General features: G+C 41.2%; 1 protein-coding gene across 1 annotated transcript in view; it reads right to left on the bottom strand.

Annotated features, from left to right (window-relative positions):
* The window catches only part of ryr2a (ryanodine receptor 2a (cardiac)), a gene marked incomplete at both ends in the record, with an annotated part of 671945 nt that overhangs the window by 224850 nt on the left and 426849 nt on the right, over positions 1-20246 (bottom strand). The window contains 3 exons of the mRNA XM_080049015.1: positions 1276-1446; positions 1587-1679; positions 14948-15035. Coding sequence (XP_079905141.1) covers positions 1276-1446; positions 1587-1679; positions 14948-15035 — 352 coding nt within the window. The remainder of the gene's footprint in view (positions 1-1275; positions 1447-1586; positions 1680-14947; positions 15036-20246) is intronic.

The following is a 20246-nucleotide window of genomic DNA, read 5'->3' as shown; positions in this document are numbered from 1 at the left end:
ACACAAACTAATTATTTTTTTTTTTTTTCACATATTCATCCGCGTCTCCCCTGCCATAGGGGGGCGCGCCCCACAGTTTGAAAACCACTGGCTTAAAGCAATGGGTGAGGAGGGGCTGTCTTGGATGACAAGTCGGGTACAGTGCCAAAGGAGTGGCAGACCGGGGTGGTGGTTCCTATTTGCAAAAAGGGGGACCAGAGAGTGTGCGCCAACTACAGAGGTATCACACTTCTCATCCTCCCCGGCAAAGTCTACTCCAAGGTGCTGGAAAGGAGGGTTCGGCCGATAGTCGAACCGCAGATTGAAGAGGAACCATGCGGATTCCATCCTGGCCGTGGAACAAAAAAGGGCATTGATGTGACATTGGGGGTAGGGAGATATGCCCATCTAACCGACATATACCTCCGAGGCGAAGTGAGGGCCAGCGGCTAGCTTTCACTGAAGAGGCCGCGCCCCTAATTATTCATACATGTTAACCTACAAAAGAATAAAAACTAGCCTGCTAGAAAAAAAAATCAACCCCCCGAGAAATCACGTGTTCAAATCGGTTCAAATTTCCGGGTATCGTGTCGTCACGTTCTCGGATGTTTCCATGTATGGTAATGCTGCTCAGGCAAGCTCCGGCCATGCCCCCACCTTCCTCTCTCAGAAAACTCCCCGCGCGCTGCTGGAAATGTTCCGGAAGGAAGGTAACCAATCACAACAGAGTGGGGTTTGCAGGAGGGGGGGGGGGGGAGGGGCGGAGAAGCTCAAAGCAGTGTGTGGAGCAGACTGCTGTGCTCGCTAGGGTGAGAGGAAGAGTGTCCCGAAAATCTACATGGTTTTTTGTGATGTGATTCGTGTCAGGTTGCTCTATAGCAGTTTTTAACAAGAAATTAAGACCAGAAAAGTAGTATAATAGGAGATCTTTAAATAGGTTTAAAAATGCTGTGAAAACGGCATATTTAACATTGGAGTCAATGAGAAATTGCTCTGTTTTGAAACCTGCCCTCAGTGGCCGCTCAGTGAACTAGAATTTGTCACTTCCGCATTGGATGCTGGTAGAGCTCACTGTGGTTGGGGCTTGGCACACACACACACACACATTGAATTGAATTGAATTCAATGTCATGTACACATATCCACATCTACCCTGTGATTTATCTGATAAAAGATTTTAATCCTTTAACAGCCCTAATCATAACATTATCAAGTCAAGTGTTTTATATAGCCCCTTGTCATATAGATGTTTTATTCCACATCAAAAAACGTGTGCTTGACATCTTGTTTTCCCACCTGCGTGAAGCGGCTCTTAGCCAGTGCAATGAGCTCCTGTTCTCCTGGAGCACAGATGTTGAGTCCAACAGGCAGCAGGCGCTTAAGAGTGGCAACGATAAGACTGGTTTGCATGGTGTATCGATCTCCCTTCCTCTTCACCTTTTTCCTCTCCTGGTCTGAAACTATTCCCTAAGGCCAGGTCAAATAGAAGAAGACAAAATGCACACAAGGGTCAATGAAGTCTCACATTGTATTATATTTCAATTTGAATTGACACAATTAAACAAATATAAGCTATATACAGTAAACTTCTATCCGTGTATCCATACCTTAGACATTTTACACTTGGTGTCAGTGATGAGGAAGGACATGTTGTTTATTTCATTCTGGACCACAAAGTTCTGCTCTTCTCTCTTGAAGTTCTGCAGATGACAATGTGACAACATTCATCACTTATGCTCATACTGTTATGCTGTGTTAGAGCCAGACTTGGAAAAGTGCAAAAAACAGTGAGCGGGGTTAAATTCTGCTAAGCAGCTACTGGAGTTAGGCTTTTTCTCACCTCAGAAAAAAACACTACAGGTGAATTATGCAATCTAGGTACAGTATTCTGGATCAGTTTTTGGAAAAGGTGTCAAAATGTTTCTTTAATTTCTATTGCTTCCCATTCTGACCAGCAAGTTAATGAAAAGATATATTGATACAACCCTTGGTGGTTGTATTAAAGGGATAGTTTGGAATTTTGGACATAGGGCCTGATTCCCAAGGCTTCGGTAGCGGCGGACTGATATTACCTAGGTTACAGGCTCTATAATAGTTTGTTTATCTGCCGCTGACATTGTAGTACAGTGCACAAAGGAATTTTATAAGCCTATTCAATTAACAAGATATGGCCATGTTTGGACGACTTAGCGATGCGTCTGCTTTTGAAGACAATTATGAGGAATTTGTTGTATCCAACACTAATCTCCACTAACGTTGTCATCAATCTGTCAGTAGGCTAACATTATGAAAGGGGCCAGCTTTATTAGCTAGTGTAGCCTACCAAAAGTTATTACCTGTTCATCAGTGGCTGTTGGTGCATCTGAAAAGATGGATGGCACCGCTTTTGTTTTCAGTGAGTTATTGCTCTTTAGATTGCGGGGGTTTCTCGAAGTCGTCCGGTCTGAAATTATCGTTACAAATACTCCGTTTGCGAACAGTTTCCACCGTTGTTTTTATGTCCAAACCAGCAGCAACAAGCCGCTGGAAATAGGTGGACACTTTGTGCTGCACATCGATAGAGTTTATTTTTACAATTCCTAAATGCACACTGAACCACCGTGTTGCCTAGTCCTTCGTTTCCGCTTCTGTTCCACGCTGCTCTGTTTACTTTCTGCTGTAGTGATTCGGTTACACAACTAGCCGGAGCAAAGTAAAATTCCGCTGCTGCTGAGAAAGTAGTCCCTCAAAATGCGATGATTCATGCGATGCGAGGTTGGTTTTATTTCTAACATTATTCTATCAACACAGACATTTACATCGATAGTCTAGCGTTATAATTGATAAGCCTCGGGTGTACTGTGGAGTGGGTAAGACTGTTTTAGTAGCAGGCTAATTAGACCCCAATCCTGTGCGCTAGCCTAGCACGAGCAAACTCTGCAACTAGAAGGACTGAATGAAATGTGTTGAAAACAGTCTCCAATGATAAAGAACACTTAGGCTAACTTGGGAATCAGGCCCTATGTCCAAAATTCCAAACTATCCCTTTAAGGTCTGTCAGTTGGTCACTCAACAACCTTGTTGCAGATTGAAATATCTCAACAAATACGGCATGAATTGTTATGAAGTTTGGTATGGACATTCCGGTTCTAGCCAGCTAGATTAGGATGGGCTGGTAGAAATAATAAGTGTGGCATATGGCCGCCGCAGGGGACTGTGCTTTCCCCTTTCCTCTTCACACTATACACTTCCAGTATAACTCTGAGGCTAGTCACCTACAGAAGTTCTCCGATTGTACTGCGGCAGTGGTGTGTATCAGTGGTGGAGAAGAGACAGAATACAGCAGCTGGTGGATAACTTTGTTGCATGGAGTGGAAAGAATCAACTGGTTTTAAATGTAACTACAGTGGCTTGAAAAAGTATTCATCCCCCTTGAACTTTTCCACATTTTGTCACGTTAAAACCACACACATACATTTATTTTATTGGGATAGACCAACACAAAGTGGCGCATAATTGTGAATTTTGCCAATTCTTCTTTGCAAAATAGCCCGAGCTTCAGATTCAGCGTCAGATTGGATTGAAAGCGTCTGTGAACAGCAATTTTCCATTCTTTCCAGATATTCTCAATTGTATTTAGGTCTGGACGTTAACTAGGCCATTCTAACACATGACTATGCTTTGATCTAAACCAGGGGCGCAACTACCTACTTTCTGGGGGGTATGCAGACACACAGCAGGTGCCCCCCCCCCCCCCCCCGTGACCTAAAGTAACTTGGACACACACGGCAGAAACAATACTTAACTCACATGCACTGTAAGACTCGAGTAATGGCTCAAAAAGCGACGAAAAACAGTCAAAAAAGCCTTTATACAAATGTAATAACATGTAATAACAGCGGCACTCAGTGCTCAATACATTCTCTGTACTGGAACATCTGCAAAATAGTTTATATGCTGAGGGCCAACACAGAGAGGATGAGGAGGAGTTTCTTTCACAGGCTATCAGACTGTTCAACCAGACTGACAAGGTCACCTATCCCACCACCCAATCATTATTATAATTTTGCTCTTTATATGGTTGAATTACAGCCAGAATGGTACATAATAATTTCACTACGCATTGCCCTGTGCAATTGTGTATGTGACGAATAAAACTAAACTAAATTGTTACATGTCGTGCCTTTGCACTTGCCCATTTTTCAAGAATGGCATCAAATGAAATAGACCGTGCCACACTGTTTTCGATTGAGATCACTGCTAACTGGGACAAGCGATCATTGCTCATACTCAAACGAAGGTATGCTTTTATGAGCTTCAGCTTACTGAAGGATCTCTCTGCAGATGCAACCGTCAGAGGCATGGTCAGAAAAACTCTAAGGGCTACAGCCAAATTTGGGAACACCAAATCAAGATTCTCCTGTATGAGGAACTGTAACTTCGCAAGAGCCTTGTAACCCTTCAGTAGTAGCTGGGTATATTTCTTGAATGATATATCTGGAAACATCACAGGTAGTCAGGGCATATCTGGTAACTGATTCCTCCAGCTCAGCTTGTGTCATGTGCTCCATTTTAGTGATGAATTCAAATTTCGTAGACACAAGCTGAAAATTGGAAAACCTGTCAGACAACTCTTGCAGGACTGTGTCGACAATGACATTGAAAACCATGCACCTAAAGTGCCTCTCGGGTTCCTGTTCTTGATAACCAGTGCTGGAATTGTCATCTTGGAACCTCTTTTGCTTCCTGAAACATCTCTCTTTGAATTCTGGAGAAGCATCCATTTCAATGGCTAGCCTGCGTCAAGTGACTTCTGAAAGCCCTCCTCTCTGTACTTGAGCATAAACTCTTTCAGAGAATCGATCAATCTAATGGATGTGTCCATTGAGACATCTGCTGCTTGCAGTGCTTTGCTTGCAAAGTTGATCTCTGACAACAAGTTATACCAAACCAAGAGGAACACAAGGAACTCCATACTTACAACAGGGTATCTGCAGGTTTCAGCATGTCAAATTTAAGACTTTTTAAGACCTTTTTAATACCACCTTGAATGAAATTTAAGACCTAAAACACAATACATATAGGCGATATTTGTGGGGTCCAGCTGTATTACAACCCAAGCATAGCTTGTGTTTCACTCAATGAGACTCATTCAAGTTTACTTTTTGTCTGTTTATTGAACATAAAGTGATACTCATTTATATCAGAAGCTAGGAAGAAAGTAGCCTCTCCTAGATACTATCTCAGGGTATCTGCACATTTTAAGACCTCTAATGAACACCAATACCTTGGCAACATAAATCTACAGTATATGCTCTGTAGAGGTTTATTATGTTTGAATATCAAATATTCAATGCACTAATTACAGAAAATAAAAAATGTTCAGCAGTCTGAATGAAGACAATGTCCCCCCGCATTTACCATCAAATAAATATAAGATCACTGTAAAGACAACGTGAAAACCCATCATTACCACCTTTTCAACCTATTATAGAGCTGTATCAATTGATTGACATTTTCTGATTAATCGAGTCACAAGAACAGCTTAATCAATAAAGAAAATGTGTTAGCTGCAGCATGCAGTATCAGAATGAAATACAAAAATCTGGTCATTTATGGGGAAGAATGTCCTTCAAATTTTAATTAGCCTACTTATTCAATAAACAACAAACTTAGTCCATTAACTTTATTTTTCAGAACTTATGGCAGAAACTATTTAAAAATTGGTTCCACGGGTGAATGTTTTTGCACTTTCAAAATCGGGAAATAGGCTACTGTAAAGTAGGCATAGCATAGGCTACTGTATACAGGTTTGCATAACTGGGGGATGCCCACGGGTAATTTGCGAAACGTTTTATTTTCTTCATATTGTTGCAGGCAGCCAGGTTAATAAACTGCGGGTATTAGGGTTGTACCGAATGGTGATGGAAATGTAGGCTACTGTCTGCGATTGACGGGACGATCGGCAATAGTTCTTAACTAGCCGTTAGAGAGCGAGGGCAGAGTGGAGAGAAAGAAAGCGACAGACAGAGAGAGAAGCAGAGACTCGCGTCTCACTCTGTGAGCTCACGGCAAAGCGCCTCGAATGACCGTCTAATGAGCAGCTATTAATTAATAAATATAGATAAATAAAAAATGTTACTAAACACAATCAATCTGTTTGTTTCTGTGTGATTTGCGTTTGGGTCAGTAGCCTACCTACATCGCCAGCGGGCGGGTGGTTGCACACCTACGGAGTAGCGGCAGTGTGTGGTCGCGGGGTGAATAAAGCCAGCCATGATATTTGTCGTCCACCCTCCACCTCTCACTGAATTTATAAAAGCTGGGCATGCATTTCGCTGGGTCGTTCTCCCCTTTCTTGCTTTCACGGGACCGACTTCAAATTCGGAGGCAGGGGACACACATTCTTCTTCTATGCTACGTTTATATGCGGATCACAGCCACACCCGGCCGTACTGCCTCTAGTGTTGGACTTTTATATCAGCCGTTAGTTAGAAAGTAGCCTCTCTACAGCTCCTTCTCGGAAAGTCGCGGAAGAAAAAATATATATAACATTGAATAGTCCTGCCCCGACAAATTTAAGACCTTTGAGTAATGGATTTAAGACCAGCATATCACATTTTTAATGAATTTAAGACTTTTTAAGGCCTTAATTTTAGATACATGAATTTAAGACTTTTTAAGACTTCCGCGGACACCCTGTACAATCTCTTCAGACAGTGACTTTGCCGCTGAGACTATTTTGCTGTCTCCTGCCACTTCTTCCTAGCCTGGAAATCCAGACCCTGATATCTTGAACGATAGAGGGTCTGGCCACGATCAATAGTAATTTCCAACTCAAGGGGCGGCTCCTACTAGTGCATTTCAAATGCCACTGCACGCAGTTGGATAGCACTACAACCAATCAGAGCAATGCACAAGGTGACGTAAGCCCCGTTCGTTTAGCGAACAGCTGTTAAACTGTTAAATTAAACGTTTGCCGTGGTCGGTCGGCAACACAGAACATTCCACTTACTTGCTAATGAAATATTTGAGTGCCGTCTTCCAAATCGTAAAGGGTCGAGGCCAAAGCAGTCTCAAACTCACACAACATATCCGCAGCCATCTTTGATGTTTACTATCACGATGTTTACTATCACGGCTGATGTTTACTATCACTAGCACTATACATAGGCCTCTGGCGCGCCCATATTAGTTAGAACCAATTGAAACGTGAGCCCATATGTCTGGTCTTTTTGAAAAAGCTTCAACAGAGAGTTTCCAGACCAACAGGCGCAGCAAATGTAATTTGCCAGCGCCTAGTGGCAGGTCTGGGAATGCCAGGCTAACTTCTTCCAGCTTTTCTAGCGAATCTAGAATCCGCCCCAACTGGAAACATACAGCTTTGACAGAGTCTAGCTTTGCTTCCCACCGGGTGTCACTCAGAGGCTTTAGTGTGATGTCAACAAATTCTGTGAGAATATCCCACCTCTTCACAGAAAACGAAAAGATGGTGTACAATCTTTGAACAGTGCCAAAGAAGGTTTGACACTCTGGTTGCGTTCCGAATCGCATACTCTTTCTTTTTTCTATTCTACATACTACATCCGACGATAAAAATAATCTAGTTAGGATGCAGTAGGCATACTATTGGGACATACTTTACTCTCTTATTTCATCATAACATTGCTCCTTGATCTTGCCTTTATATCCGTCGCATCCCCGTTTGTTTTCATATGGAGGCTGTTAGGATTTTATATTTCTAAATTAATGATGCATATACCCCCCTCATTAATTTGCATTACTCATATATAATCAATAGAACAATCAATATATTCTTAACTTGTGTCTAAACTTCTCTCATCTTCTCTCACTCCAGACTCCTGAGAAAGGAAGGGAGGTAGAGATGAATTTGCAACAAAAAGCCCCCTCATAACTTTACGATGTTTTTCCCATACGATAAGGCTAGGGGCAAGATGAGGTATCGTTTTAAACAAAGGCCTTCTGTAATTCCGTTTACTCAGCTGAGCAAGCCATTGATACATTCAAGGTCTAAGGCATAGTTCATATTTTTTCCCATAGTACAGGAGATGACGTCAGCCAAAAGAGGAAGCACTATGAAACACATGACACAAGTTATCCAATGATCAGCCTTGTTATGTTTTGCTTTATAATGATCCTGCTGTAGATGGGAGATGACTTTCTTCTGTACTTTTTTTCTGCTCTTTGACTTGTTGCATACTGTATCCTGTGAATTTATATAATTAAACAACAATTATAACTTTGAGACTTTTTTCAGACAATCATTTATTTTTTCACCTTCCATAAATCCGATCAACGAACACGTGTATATTATTGTTTTGATAATTTTGGTGACCCTTGACGTGATCGGTGGAAGGAAGCACCTGCTGCTGCCCTGCTGCCCTGGAGCTGCGGACTCTCTCACTCAAAATTGCGCAGAAAAATAAATAAGGTAAATGAACACCTATTGTATACACTAAAGTTCATAAATTGGAAATGCCAAATTTGTTTTGAGTGATTGGGTTTCAGTTCAGACCTAAAAGTTGAGTAATATTCAGTATTTTTTCAGTAAATAAGCTGTTGTCATTGTGTAAATTCACAGGATTGTTTCCCTTTATTCTTTGTGTCTTTTCCATTCCTGCATGGAATGCTGGTATTAATTAAACTTTCTCTAGTGCGGAGGCCATTATAGTACGTTTTTGATAAATGATTAAAATTGTATATCATTTCTGGTACGATAAACTGCCTTTGCCTGCATACACATAGGATGCAGGTGCTAGTAATTAATTATAACTTGTTGAGTGAGGCTCTGTGATCCGCATCTTTTAGCGTGAAAAGACCTCATATTTGATGTCCGAAGGCTGCCCTAACGGGGTGTAGCAGCCTGAGCTGAGCTATAACGAATCTCTCATGCAGCCTGGAAGATCTCTCCCTGTGACAAAACCTATACTCTGTCTTTCATAGGTAAAGTAAGTCCTTAAGTGGTAAAACTTTAATTAATCGAGTCCTTAAGTGGTAGATTTTCATAAAATTTGTCCTTTGTGGTAACTTTTATGAGGTGAGTCCTTTGGTGGTAAGCCTTGTTTGTCAATGACTATGAAACACATGACACAAGTTATCCAATGATCAGCCTTGTTATGTTTTGCTTTATAATGATCCTGCTGTAGATGGGAGATGACTTTTTTCTGTACTTTTTTTCTGCTCTTTGACTTGTTGCATACTGTATCCTGTGAATTTATATAATTAAACAACAATTATAACTTTGAGACTTTTTTCAGACAATCATTTATTTTTTCACCTTCCATACATCCGATCAACGAACACGTGTATATTATTGTTTTGATAAGGCTTCGTCGATGTGACGTCACTTCACGTGCGCACTGGATTGTGGGTCAGAATCGCCCAAATAGGATGCACTTTTCAACACTAACAATCTTGGCCGCATGAAGTAGGACATCCGGGTACTTCTAACCATCCTAAATCTGGCCACAAGAATCGGGACATCCTAAATCTTTTTTCTAGTAGAAAGTATGCGATTCGGAACGCAACCCATCTGTTGGATGAGGCTGCATCGCATAACAAAAGGTTCAGGCTGTGGCTACAGCAGGGGATGAACAGAGCCTCTGGACATCTCTGTTGTATTAAAGCTTGGACACCCTTGTGTATTCCCCTCATATTTGCGCCATTATCGTAACTTTGCCCCCTACAATTAGCCAAATCCAAACCCAGACTATCAAGCACCCCTGTCAGTGTATCTGTGAGGCTTTTCCCAGTTGAGTCCTTCACAGCAGTGAACCCCACAAAAGACTCCGTAATAGTGACCTTCTTCTTGTCATCTGTATGAACACACCGTATGATAACTGAGGCCTGCTCTTGCTTTGAAATATCAGGTGTGCAGTCCAATTCCACTGCAAAGTACTTGGCGGCTTTGATCTGGACACAAATTTGACCTAATACACACTCTGATATATAGTCTAAAAATTAATTCTGAGTGCACCAGGACAGATATCCCGTGGTTTTTAGAGACAGCCTTTCGTAGAGGCTCTGCCAGTGTCACATCATATCGTGAAATGAGCTCAAGGATACCCAGAAAATTTCCATTTTTAGGATTTTTACCCCTCAGTGGCAGGTTTATTTCTGCAAGGAACAGTATGCAGTCGATTACTCTTGTCAACACACTTCTCCAATGTGCCTTTTCAGCGGCCATGGCTCTCTGTAATTCACTATCAATGGTTTTGCCTAGGCGTAAGCGGGATGCCAATTCTTTCCACATTAGATACGCATTTATGTGGTAACCACTTGTTTCGTGGTGCTTCAGTGTTTTTGATAGACACTGCCAGTTATTATACCCCACCACAAGGCGCGTGTCAGCAGTTCTAGTTTCACCAAAAAGCTTACATGCGAAAAAATAGACTCTATTAGAGCTTTTAGAGTATATTAACCAGTCCCGCTCAACTTTTTCGCCATTGGACATTACACGAAAACAGTAGGCTTTGGCAAAACACCTGTTACTCTTTTCTTGTTCTCGGATATGGCCCATAAGGACATTTCTGTGGGCCACTCTCAACTATGTGCTGCCTAAATGAGTCCTGTGGTGCAGGCCTCTCTGTTCCTCTCCCTCATCTTCACCTCTCTGTTCCTCTCCCTCATCTTCACCTCTCTCTTCCTCTCCCTCATCTTCACCTCTCTCTTCCTCTCCCTCATCTTCACCTCTCTCTTCAACATTCTCCTCTGTGGCAATTGCCTCGCCATGTCTGCCTGCACTAATTTTCCCAAAAACAGTGAATAGGTTGGTCAGTAGAAATTAAAACCATAATGGACATTTAGGTGTTTGTGGCCTCACTACTTAAATTATTCCTACCTGATGTTCGCACTGGTCTCCTCTATAGCAGATTCCATCACCGACCTCATGTCTGTCTCCTTCACCCCTTGCCTGTGTTCTCCTCCCCTTAGTCATATTGTCAAACAAGCATTATTTATTAGCTTTGAATAAATTACATATCTTTCTAATGCAATTTTTCCAATATAAATAATATTTAGAAATTAATCACTTGGTATCAAGTGGCTGTTCCTACAATTCCACCTAATATTAGACCAACCTGTCGCCTTCCCCTGTCTTTCCTGATTCTTTCTCCCTCTTCCTCTCTTCTTTCTCTCCATCCTCACACCTGAATGACATGAACTTTGTGTTAAGGAGGTTTAAAAATACAGCAGTCAAACCACGTAAAAAAATATGACTTATACTTATAAAGTATCCTTATTATTGGATACATACTATATGAACATGATGGACCAAAAACTACACAAGAAAATGTAAAAACTGAGTTTAAAAATTACATAATTTTTTACTGTGGGCAGCAAAAATATGCATGAATTTTTTTTTAAGCTGGACATATATCATAACTCCGTTTTTACTGGCTCTATTTACATAAAACAAAGACTGGCATAGAGATTGAAGCAAAACATAATATGCACAAACAAGTTCCTTTATTTTTTTGTCATGATCTGTTTTATTGTAACTGATCAGTAAGCTACACAGTTGCAAGACAACATCAGTAACCTGTCGTTTTACTATCAGCTTTTAGCTAACGTGAATATTTGCAAACCTCCTCGTGATACACTGAGATAACTTACCTACTGTCTTTCAACCAGTTTGTCAGTTTTTGTAATGCCCATGCAAGATTTCTCCTTCTCAAGCTTCCTTTTTTTGTTTTGAGCCCCCGAGAGCTTTTTCTTTTGCCTCTCCATGGTCCGACTGACCGACTCTCATTCCTAACTGTCATCAGATGACAACAAGATTCAAACGAAAGCACTCTCGCTTTAGATCAAAACATAGGCATGTGTTAGAATGGCCCAGTCAAAGTCCAGACCTAAATAAAATTGAGAATATCTGGAAAGACTTGACAATTGCTGTTCACAGACGCTTTCCATCTAATCTGATGCTGAATCTGAAGCTTGAGCTATTTTGCAAAGATGAATGGGCAAAAATGTCAGTGTGTAGATGCAAAGCTGGTAGAGACATACCCCAATAGACTTGGAGCTGTAATTGCAGCGATAGGTGGTTCTACAACATATTGATTCAGGGGGGCTGAATACTTATGCACGCCACACAGGGGCGTAGCACCAAATTCTGGGCCCCTATAAAAAAAGTCCTGATGGGCCCCCTAAAAAGCGGTCTTACAATACACATGGCTCTCTGAGCCAGACAACTCCACAATATTTCATCTGATGAATGACCAAATCATTACTTTTACTGGTGTTTCCCCCATAATATGTGTTAGTCAAGGTGGTCACAGGCCAGGGTCACAGGAGGCGCGGCGCGGCGAAAATGTTGGGGGTGTTTTGCTCAAAGATGCCAATGCGCACTATAGAAATAAACAACTGTTTATTTGAATACAGTTGTGCAATTTTGTTTGCTATGTGCAGGTATAATTTTACAGAGAGTACAAAACACAATTAAAGAAAACTTCTACTGTTTTGGTGCAATACTATGCAGACACACTAAATACAAATAATAGACCATACACTTGTGTAGGCACATCAAGTGCAAATTCAACTTTTTAAAGTTCCTTTATGGATGGGGGGCTGTGGTTATTGTGGACAATAGGCCTACTGTGATGCGATAGCCTATAATTCATTAATGGTTATTATTAGCCTACTTGCTTGATTTCTTTTTAAATACAGACGTTATTGGTCGTTTTGGAATATGTCTTTCCCAATTTAAAACATAAAACTAAAGCAGCATTGAAAATTCAGAAAATAAATCTTGTTGGCCTACACTAGCATGCTGTTCTACAAATAACTAAATAGTTGAAATAATAAATACAATGTGTTTCCCCTTAAAATGTCTAAATGCATTTCAAAGACAGTAACAGTGTGGCACTTCTTTAAACTTACTGAAACTTGCAGGGGCCATCACTCTCATGTATTCATCAGATTTTTCTTTGCGCTGTCTGAGCTGATAGATAGTTTGTGTTGCCACAGTGATGTGGAGTCTTAAACTGTTCTAGCTTTGCCAGCACTTATATCTGTACAGCTAAATATCCCCATAGAAACATCGCTGCGTTTGTTTTCGCCACCAGTTCAATTCAATGTTGGCTTGCTCCTTCTTACTCTCTCGCACACATGCCTTAGTCATGCGCAGGCCCCTGATCTCCTTGCAAGTGTCAGGGGCCTATCACGAGCCAGTCAATTATTTCTTTTTTTGGAATGGCATTGTTCAGGGCCTTCGAAGATCGGGGCCCCACATTTAGCTTGTTAAAAAATAAATAAATAAAAAAATAAAAAAAAATGTATGGGCCCCCCTCTGCCTTGGGCCCCCCCACGACTGTATCACTTTTCTACCCAGTCCGTCGGCCCTGACGCCACATATTTCAGTTTTTTATTTATAAAAAAAAGGAAAACCATGTTTAATTTTCCTTCCACTTCACAATTATGCACCACTTTGTTTTGGTCTATCACATGCAATCCCAATAAAATAAATGTACGTGACAAAATGTGTAAAAGTTCAAGGGGTATGAATACTTTTTCAAGCCACTGTAAGACCAAGGAAATGGTGGTGGACTTTAAGGAGGGCCAGGCCTGAGCTAAGCAGCATCTCTATCCTTGGGGATAAGGTGCAGGTGGTGGAGTGCTATAAATACTTGGGGGTGCACATGAACAATAAACTGGACTGGAAGCAGCACACAGAGGCTGTCTACAAGAAGGGTCAGAGCAGACTCTACTTCTTGAGGAAGCTTAGGCCTTTTAATGTGTGTAACAAAATGTTATCCATGTTTTATCAGACTGCTGTGGCAAGTGCCCTTTTCTTTGCAGCCATCTGTTGGGGCAGCAGCATTAGGGCTTGTGACTATAAAAAGTTTAACAAGCTGATTAGGAGGACTGGCTCTGTGCTGGGGACTGCTGTGGAGCCCCTGGAGGTGGTGACGGGGAGAAGGATGGTACAGAAGCTGAAGAACATTATGGGAAATAACATGCATCCCTTAAACAATCTGGTGTGTAAACAGAAGAGTGTTTTTAGTAGGAGGCTACGGCAGATAAGCTGCAAAAAGGACATACTTAAAAACACTTTTTTACCTACTGCAATTGCACTTTATAATGACTCCCCTTTAAGTAAGGACAGACAACATTTAAACTTTAGCCTGAACTGCATATATTAAACTGTATTTTTGCACCTGTATATTTGCACACTTGACTGCTTTTTGTATCATAATTATTTATCTATCATACAATTCATTGCCAGAGCTAGTATTTTGTACTGTTATCTATGAGTAACAGCTACTTATGCACATGGACCATCCATACCCCTTTTTTGTCCTGGCTATGTATTGTGGGCTCATGTTTTTTGTATGGGTGGGATATGTATGTACAAAAAAAGCTCTTAATTGACCAAACCCCATGATTCTGTTACTAGTCTGACATTAGTTCTGGGATATGTGGGTTTCAAGCTAACTGTCAGGATTATTACTGTTACAAAATGTGTTGTTAGTTGTTAGTTTCAGAGTGGAAAAAGTAAGTGGATCAGTTTACCCCGTTGATTTATCTGGTCTGTCTCAGTTTACCCCTAAGCTGGGGTAAAGTGAGACACAAGACAACTTTTTATTAAAACAATCATATTTTCATTGCCCTTCGTCCTGAATAAATTCTGATTATGTCCATTGCTAGGAAACATCCTGAATTAATGGGAAATGTGTAAATTCGATGGATAAATCATTTTAGCTTGCTTAGAGGGGAGCAAATGTAAAAAGTGTCTCACTTTACCCCATTCTCACTTTAGGTCCATGGAGCTGCAACCTGGACTTGTACAGCACAGCAGAAGCAGCACAATCACTCTTTTTATATCAGTTTTAATTATCAATAATACCAATAAGTAGAATTTTAAAAACATAATAAAAAAAAACTGTTGCAATACCATTACAATTTGTCAAGGTCTCCTTTGTCAGCAGCATGTTATTGTGTGCCTATGCATCCTCCTTGGTAATTTTCTTACGTGAGACTTGGCCCAGAAGATGAACACCTCGGCCACCATGCGGAACAGCTCCTCAGCCACTGGGTTGGACTCCTTCAGCCATCTGGCCCTAAGGGTATTTGAAGTCACTTTAGTGATAATGGCAATACTTACAGGTAACCTGTGGATGATGTAATGGAACTGTGGGTCCTGGCTTTCATCTCAGAGGAAGATGGTAAACATTCCTACCAATGGTGTCAAAGACTTTCACATTCATCATCAGATGGCAGTAACGTACAGGAAAGCAAGTGCCAGCTACTCAACATACAAATAAAGGATTTAAAAAAAAATACTTGAAAAATTGGCTTTGCACTGGCCAGTGTTAATTTTGGCAGCAAATTGTGATTTAGTCTTAGTCTTAGTCTTTTGAATATCACACCATTTAGTCTTAGTCCTATTCTAGTCATCTAACATGTGTTAGTCTTAGTCTAGTCTTAGTCAACTAAATATAAGCAGATTTTAGTTGACTAAATCTACAGCGGACTTTGTCGACTAAGTGTTGTTCTTCATTGAATGGTATTAAGGTTTGAATATGCAATACAGACACAGAGTTAATGGTTGTAATACAAAACATGTATTATATTTCATTCTTAATAATCTCACATAAAATCAGTGTACCTGACTGGATAGGGGTCTGGGGGGGCTTTAAGAGCCTTTGCTCGGGGGCCCATTATCTCATGATCCGTCTATGAACCAACTGGATTCCACAATCTTTTTTCTTTTTGCGGGGAGCATGCACAAGCATTATTTATAAAAAATAGAAAATAAAAAAAATAAGTGGGGGGGCCCCACACTAGCTTTTGAAACGGGCCCCGAGATCGTTAAGGCCGCCCCTGGGCAGCAGCAGCAGCATGCAGTTACGTGCTGATTAAATTGAGCAACTGCGCTTTCCTTTAAGCAACACTGCTGCCGCTGTGTGTTCGGACTTCTTTTGCATCAAAGCCTTTTTGATAATAAAATGAGAGGTTTTAATTGAACGCTGTCCATGCGTCGGAGTTGATTGTAACTTACTCGGGTGAAAACAGAAACTAACGGAGGGAGGCGGCAGTTTCACAGTTAATTTCCTATATAGTTGCGCAGTCAGTTTGGGGACATGGCTCTGTGTATTCAAACTCGAGACACAGCCTACTACAAACAGATCGCGGAACTTAGCCGTTCCCCTAGACAACGTTAACGGGCAGGATATCCCTGACTATAATTTTGTCCATCAAACCGCAGAGTTTTTCTGCACGTCGGCTCTCTCGAGTTCTCCTGTCAATTTTCACCAACACAGGGTTGCATTCGCTGCTTTGCACTGATTGGATTTCTTCCCAACTTGTCCCACAGTTCTGATTGGATCTCTTCTCCATTCGTCCCGCCCTAACAGTTTCGTCTCGTTCCTATTCGTAGACTATAGTGTCAGTTATATTCGTCTCAGTCTTCGTCTTCATATATGCCTTTTTATTTAGTTTTCGTGCGTGAAAAAGGTTCGTTGACGAATATTTTTCGTCATAGTCTTAGTCTACGAAATTAACACTGGCGCTGGCTGCACGTTTGTTACACCTCAAAGATGCACACTATGTTTTTTGATGAGTAACATCGAATGTTAACATATGACGGTTGACAAATGAAAGGAAAACACATATTTTAGTTGCAAACATAGGGGGCCCAATGTAGCTAGTAACATGCCAGTTTACAGAGCCTAGGCTGTGTATTAACTCTGGATTCTTTTCAGTGCAAACAGTACATACAGGTAGCAACCGTGAGGATATATTCAATGATTTTGACAAAAGGTCATTTTGACAAGCATTCTCCAGAATCGCTGACTCCACCATTAATATGAATAGACTGCTCTTGCTGACACAGTCTGATCATCAATAACATAGTAGTATTTTAATTATTTTAGTGTTTTTGTGCGTGATTTGAGCCTGTAAAGTAGCAGGCTACATTACATATGACAGAGAGACACTTCTGAACATAGGAGACTGTGATTATTCACGTTAAACCAGAGTTTTTCAACTGGGGTTTCCAGCTGGCAAGGGAACACCAAACAATTGCTCTACTACCACGTTGGAGATGCCGGAGATGTGGGCGACTAGCTGGCCTGCTTGTCAGACTCAGAGGGCGAGAAAGCAAAACACCTCTCCCCAGCATTCTGCTAGCCAACTTGCAATCCCTAGACAACAAACCGCACGAGCTGAGAGCAAGGATTACCTTCCAACGGTAAACAAGGGACTGCCACATCATCTGTCTAACAGATATGTGGCTTGGTGAACATATCCCAGATTATGCAATCCCTCCCATGGGCTTCTCTGTACATCGTGCGGACAGGTCAAGAGAACTCTCTGGGAAAAGTAAAGGCGGAGGTGTATGCTTCATGGTGAACAACGTCTGGTGTAAACCGGTAAGTGTTCATGCACTCAAGTCATTCTGCTCCCAGGACCTTGAATAACTAGTCCTGCTCTGCCGCCCAAACTGGATTCCGAGATACTTTTCTGCCGTCATATTAGGGCTGTACTGTATGGTCTAAAATGTATATCATGGTATAATTTGAAGCATAGACGGTAACGATATTATATCACGGTATATTCATTGATCTTTAAATAAGGGGGTTAAAGACTTGCTAATACTGTAGGCAAATACTCTTGTATTAATAGGACATCTTACATTCCTTGTAAAATAAATACAATTTATATTAACAAGTCGAGCACAGTAACACAACATAGAACACATTATCCAAATTGTTCAAGATGTTTTTGACTGATCAAAAACCAAAAAAACATGCATTTCTTCTAGTGAATGACACAGGATCTAGCAGCATTGTCATGGATGTATTGGGCACGTGCAGGCAGACGATGACGCAGCGGCCCCCTGCATTCATTGTGAGGCAGCGCTCTTAACTGCTTTATAACTGCTACACCGGTTACACGGTAGAGTCAGAAGCGCAACTTCATACCAGAGGTGTGGACTCGAGTCACATGACTTGGACTCGAGTCACATGACTTGGACTCGAGTCAGACTCCAGTCATGAATTTGATGACTTGAGACTCGACTTGACAAAATGTAAAGGGTCTTGCAACTTGACTTGGACTTTAACATCAATGACTCGTGACTTGACTTGGACTTGAGCCTTTTGACTTGACAAGACTTGCTACTTTCCCCGAAACCCAAAGATTAAAAAGTATGCTTTTAAGTAGGCTACCTGTGAAAGAGGTTCCGCGATTATAAAGGACCTGGCCGTATCACTGGCATATGCCTGACATGAGCTGATCATGCGCTCGGTGCATGCTCATGCGTGCACTTATTGATTAGGAGCGGAGCCGCAAACTGCCGAGGAGGAGAGAGAGAAAGGAGAGAAAGAAAGGCGGCAGAGTGATTGTGTTTGCGGACGGAGTTTGGAGTTTCCCCTATAAGAAGTGTGCGTTGTTGAAGATTTGTAAGTGACGATAACCTGAGTTGTTTGTATGTTTTTGTTAAGTATCTAAGCAACTGTTGAATGTTGTAAAGTCCCATTTTAGAGCCTCGCGCACTTACCGTCTTTGATGCCGTTTGTATTAGATGTCAGTTATTTCTCCCTAGTATTTTACCGGGGCATTTGTGTTGTTAGGTGAATGTTAGCATCTTCTGTTAACTATGTTAATCCCATGTGAAGGCCTACTGGCATTAATGCATATCCTGGTATTGATCATTTTTCCCCTATGTTAATTACTTAGACTGTCATGCTAGTTGTAGTGTGCATGCATTATAGAAATGTATGGTTATTATGAATGTGGTTATAATGTGATTATTTGTTTCCCTTGTTTCTGTAGACCACACACACAGATACCCTCCAAACCCTACAAACTAAATAAATCTGCCATTACATTGGACAAACCAAGAAAGCAGTATTCCAGTGTTTTGATTGACACTCCGTGGTGTCAGCTATTATCCTATACACCTACCCTCATCTACACTACCACTCTGTATCTTTCATCATGTAGTGTAGCGGAGGAAACTGTGGTGGATGTAGGCCTACCGGTACAGCGCTGATATGCTTATCACTGGTTTCACTTCAGAGGTGTTGGCCAGAACACCACTTAAGGCCAAAAACGTCAGACTATAATCATGAGACTAGGAGAGGAGGACTATGGTTTATCCGCTCTTTATTTTCCTTCTTACACAGGTACAGCAACATATAGATCGCGGGAAAAGAATACAAGCTTACATTCCGCTCGTGAGGAGACGTTAGAACAACATCCATAAATTGTAACTTATAACAGCGATCGGGACTGCATGTGCTTAGGCTACTCACACACGGGTGATTCACATAAACTCAAAAAACACGTTCCAACTGTGGAATGATCGACTACTGCAGCAACATGCACACTCACACACCTGACCGAGAGAGAAGAGAAAAGGAAACTTATTAAACAGACTCTCCGGCCGACTGACGTCACGGCCACTAACTGACAGCTATAATGTCATCCACACTGAACAAAACACATCTTAACACACTATAAGAAATAACAACACTGTAACCTATAATCTTTGGGGGCTTTTCTACATGTAGCCTATGTGTGAGTGTCTGTGCGTGTAGGCCTATGTGCTGTCGGCACAACATCCAATCAAATTAGACCAGGGGTGTCCAGACTTTTTTCACTGAGGGCCACATACAGAAAAATCTACGAAGGGCCGGGCCACATAGTAGCCAGCCGAGATCCTGCCCCTCCAAGGGGGGTCCGGGGGTAAACTTTTTTGAAGTTTTTAAAATGAAATGCATGAATCTGGTGCACTTTGAGAGGGAAATTAAGAGGCTAAAGCTGAAGAATTTTGTATGAAAAAAAATGGAGAGACTGTGTCAGATGAATTAGAAGCTATTGGAGAAGGACACATGTATTTTCTATAATAATATTAATTTAAAATAAAATGTTATGCAGGGTCCTCTGGGATGGGCTTGGTGCTCTTTTTCTTTTATGGGACATATTTCTCTGTAATATAATGAGTGCATTTAAATTATTTGAAAATTAAAAGGGCCATATTATATTATATTTTTAAAATGTGCCATGGGCCAGTAAATCAGTTTTGACACCCCTGCACTAGTGGGTTAACTAAGAAATGCAAAAAAAAAATTATAATTATTTTTTTCAAAGGGCCATATTACATTATATTTTTTAAATCGGCCGCGGTCCAATAAGAAGCGGGCCGTGGGCCAACTGGCCGTAGTTTGGACACCCCTGAATTAGACCAACGTTGTTTTGATCCGACAGCATTCATCCAATGAAATTGCAGGACAACCAATGAAGAGGAAGTGCTGTCAAACAAC

The sequence above is a fragment of the Ammodytes marinus genome (assembly GCF_949987685.1).
Source record: "Ammodytes marinus genome assembly, chromosome: 20".
NCBI lineage: Eukaryota > Metazoa > Chordata > Actinopteri > Uranoscopiformes > Ammodytidae > Ammodytes > Ammodytes marinus.
The sequence above is the reverse complement of the archived record's forward strand: the minus strand, read 5'-3'. Positions and strand labels throughout refer to the sequence as shown.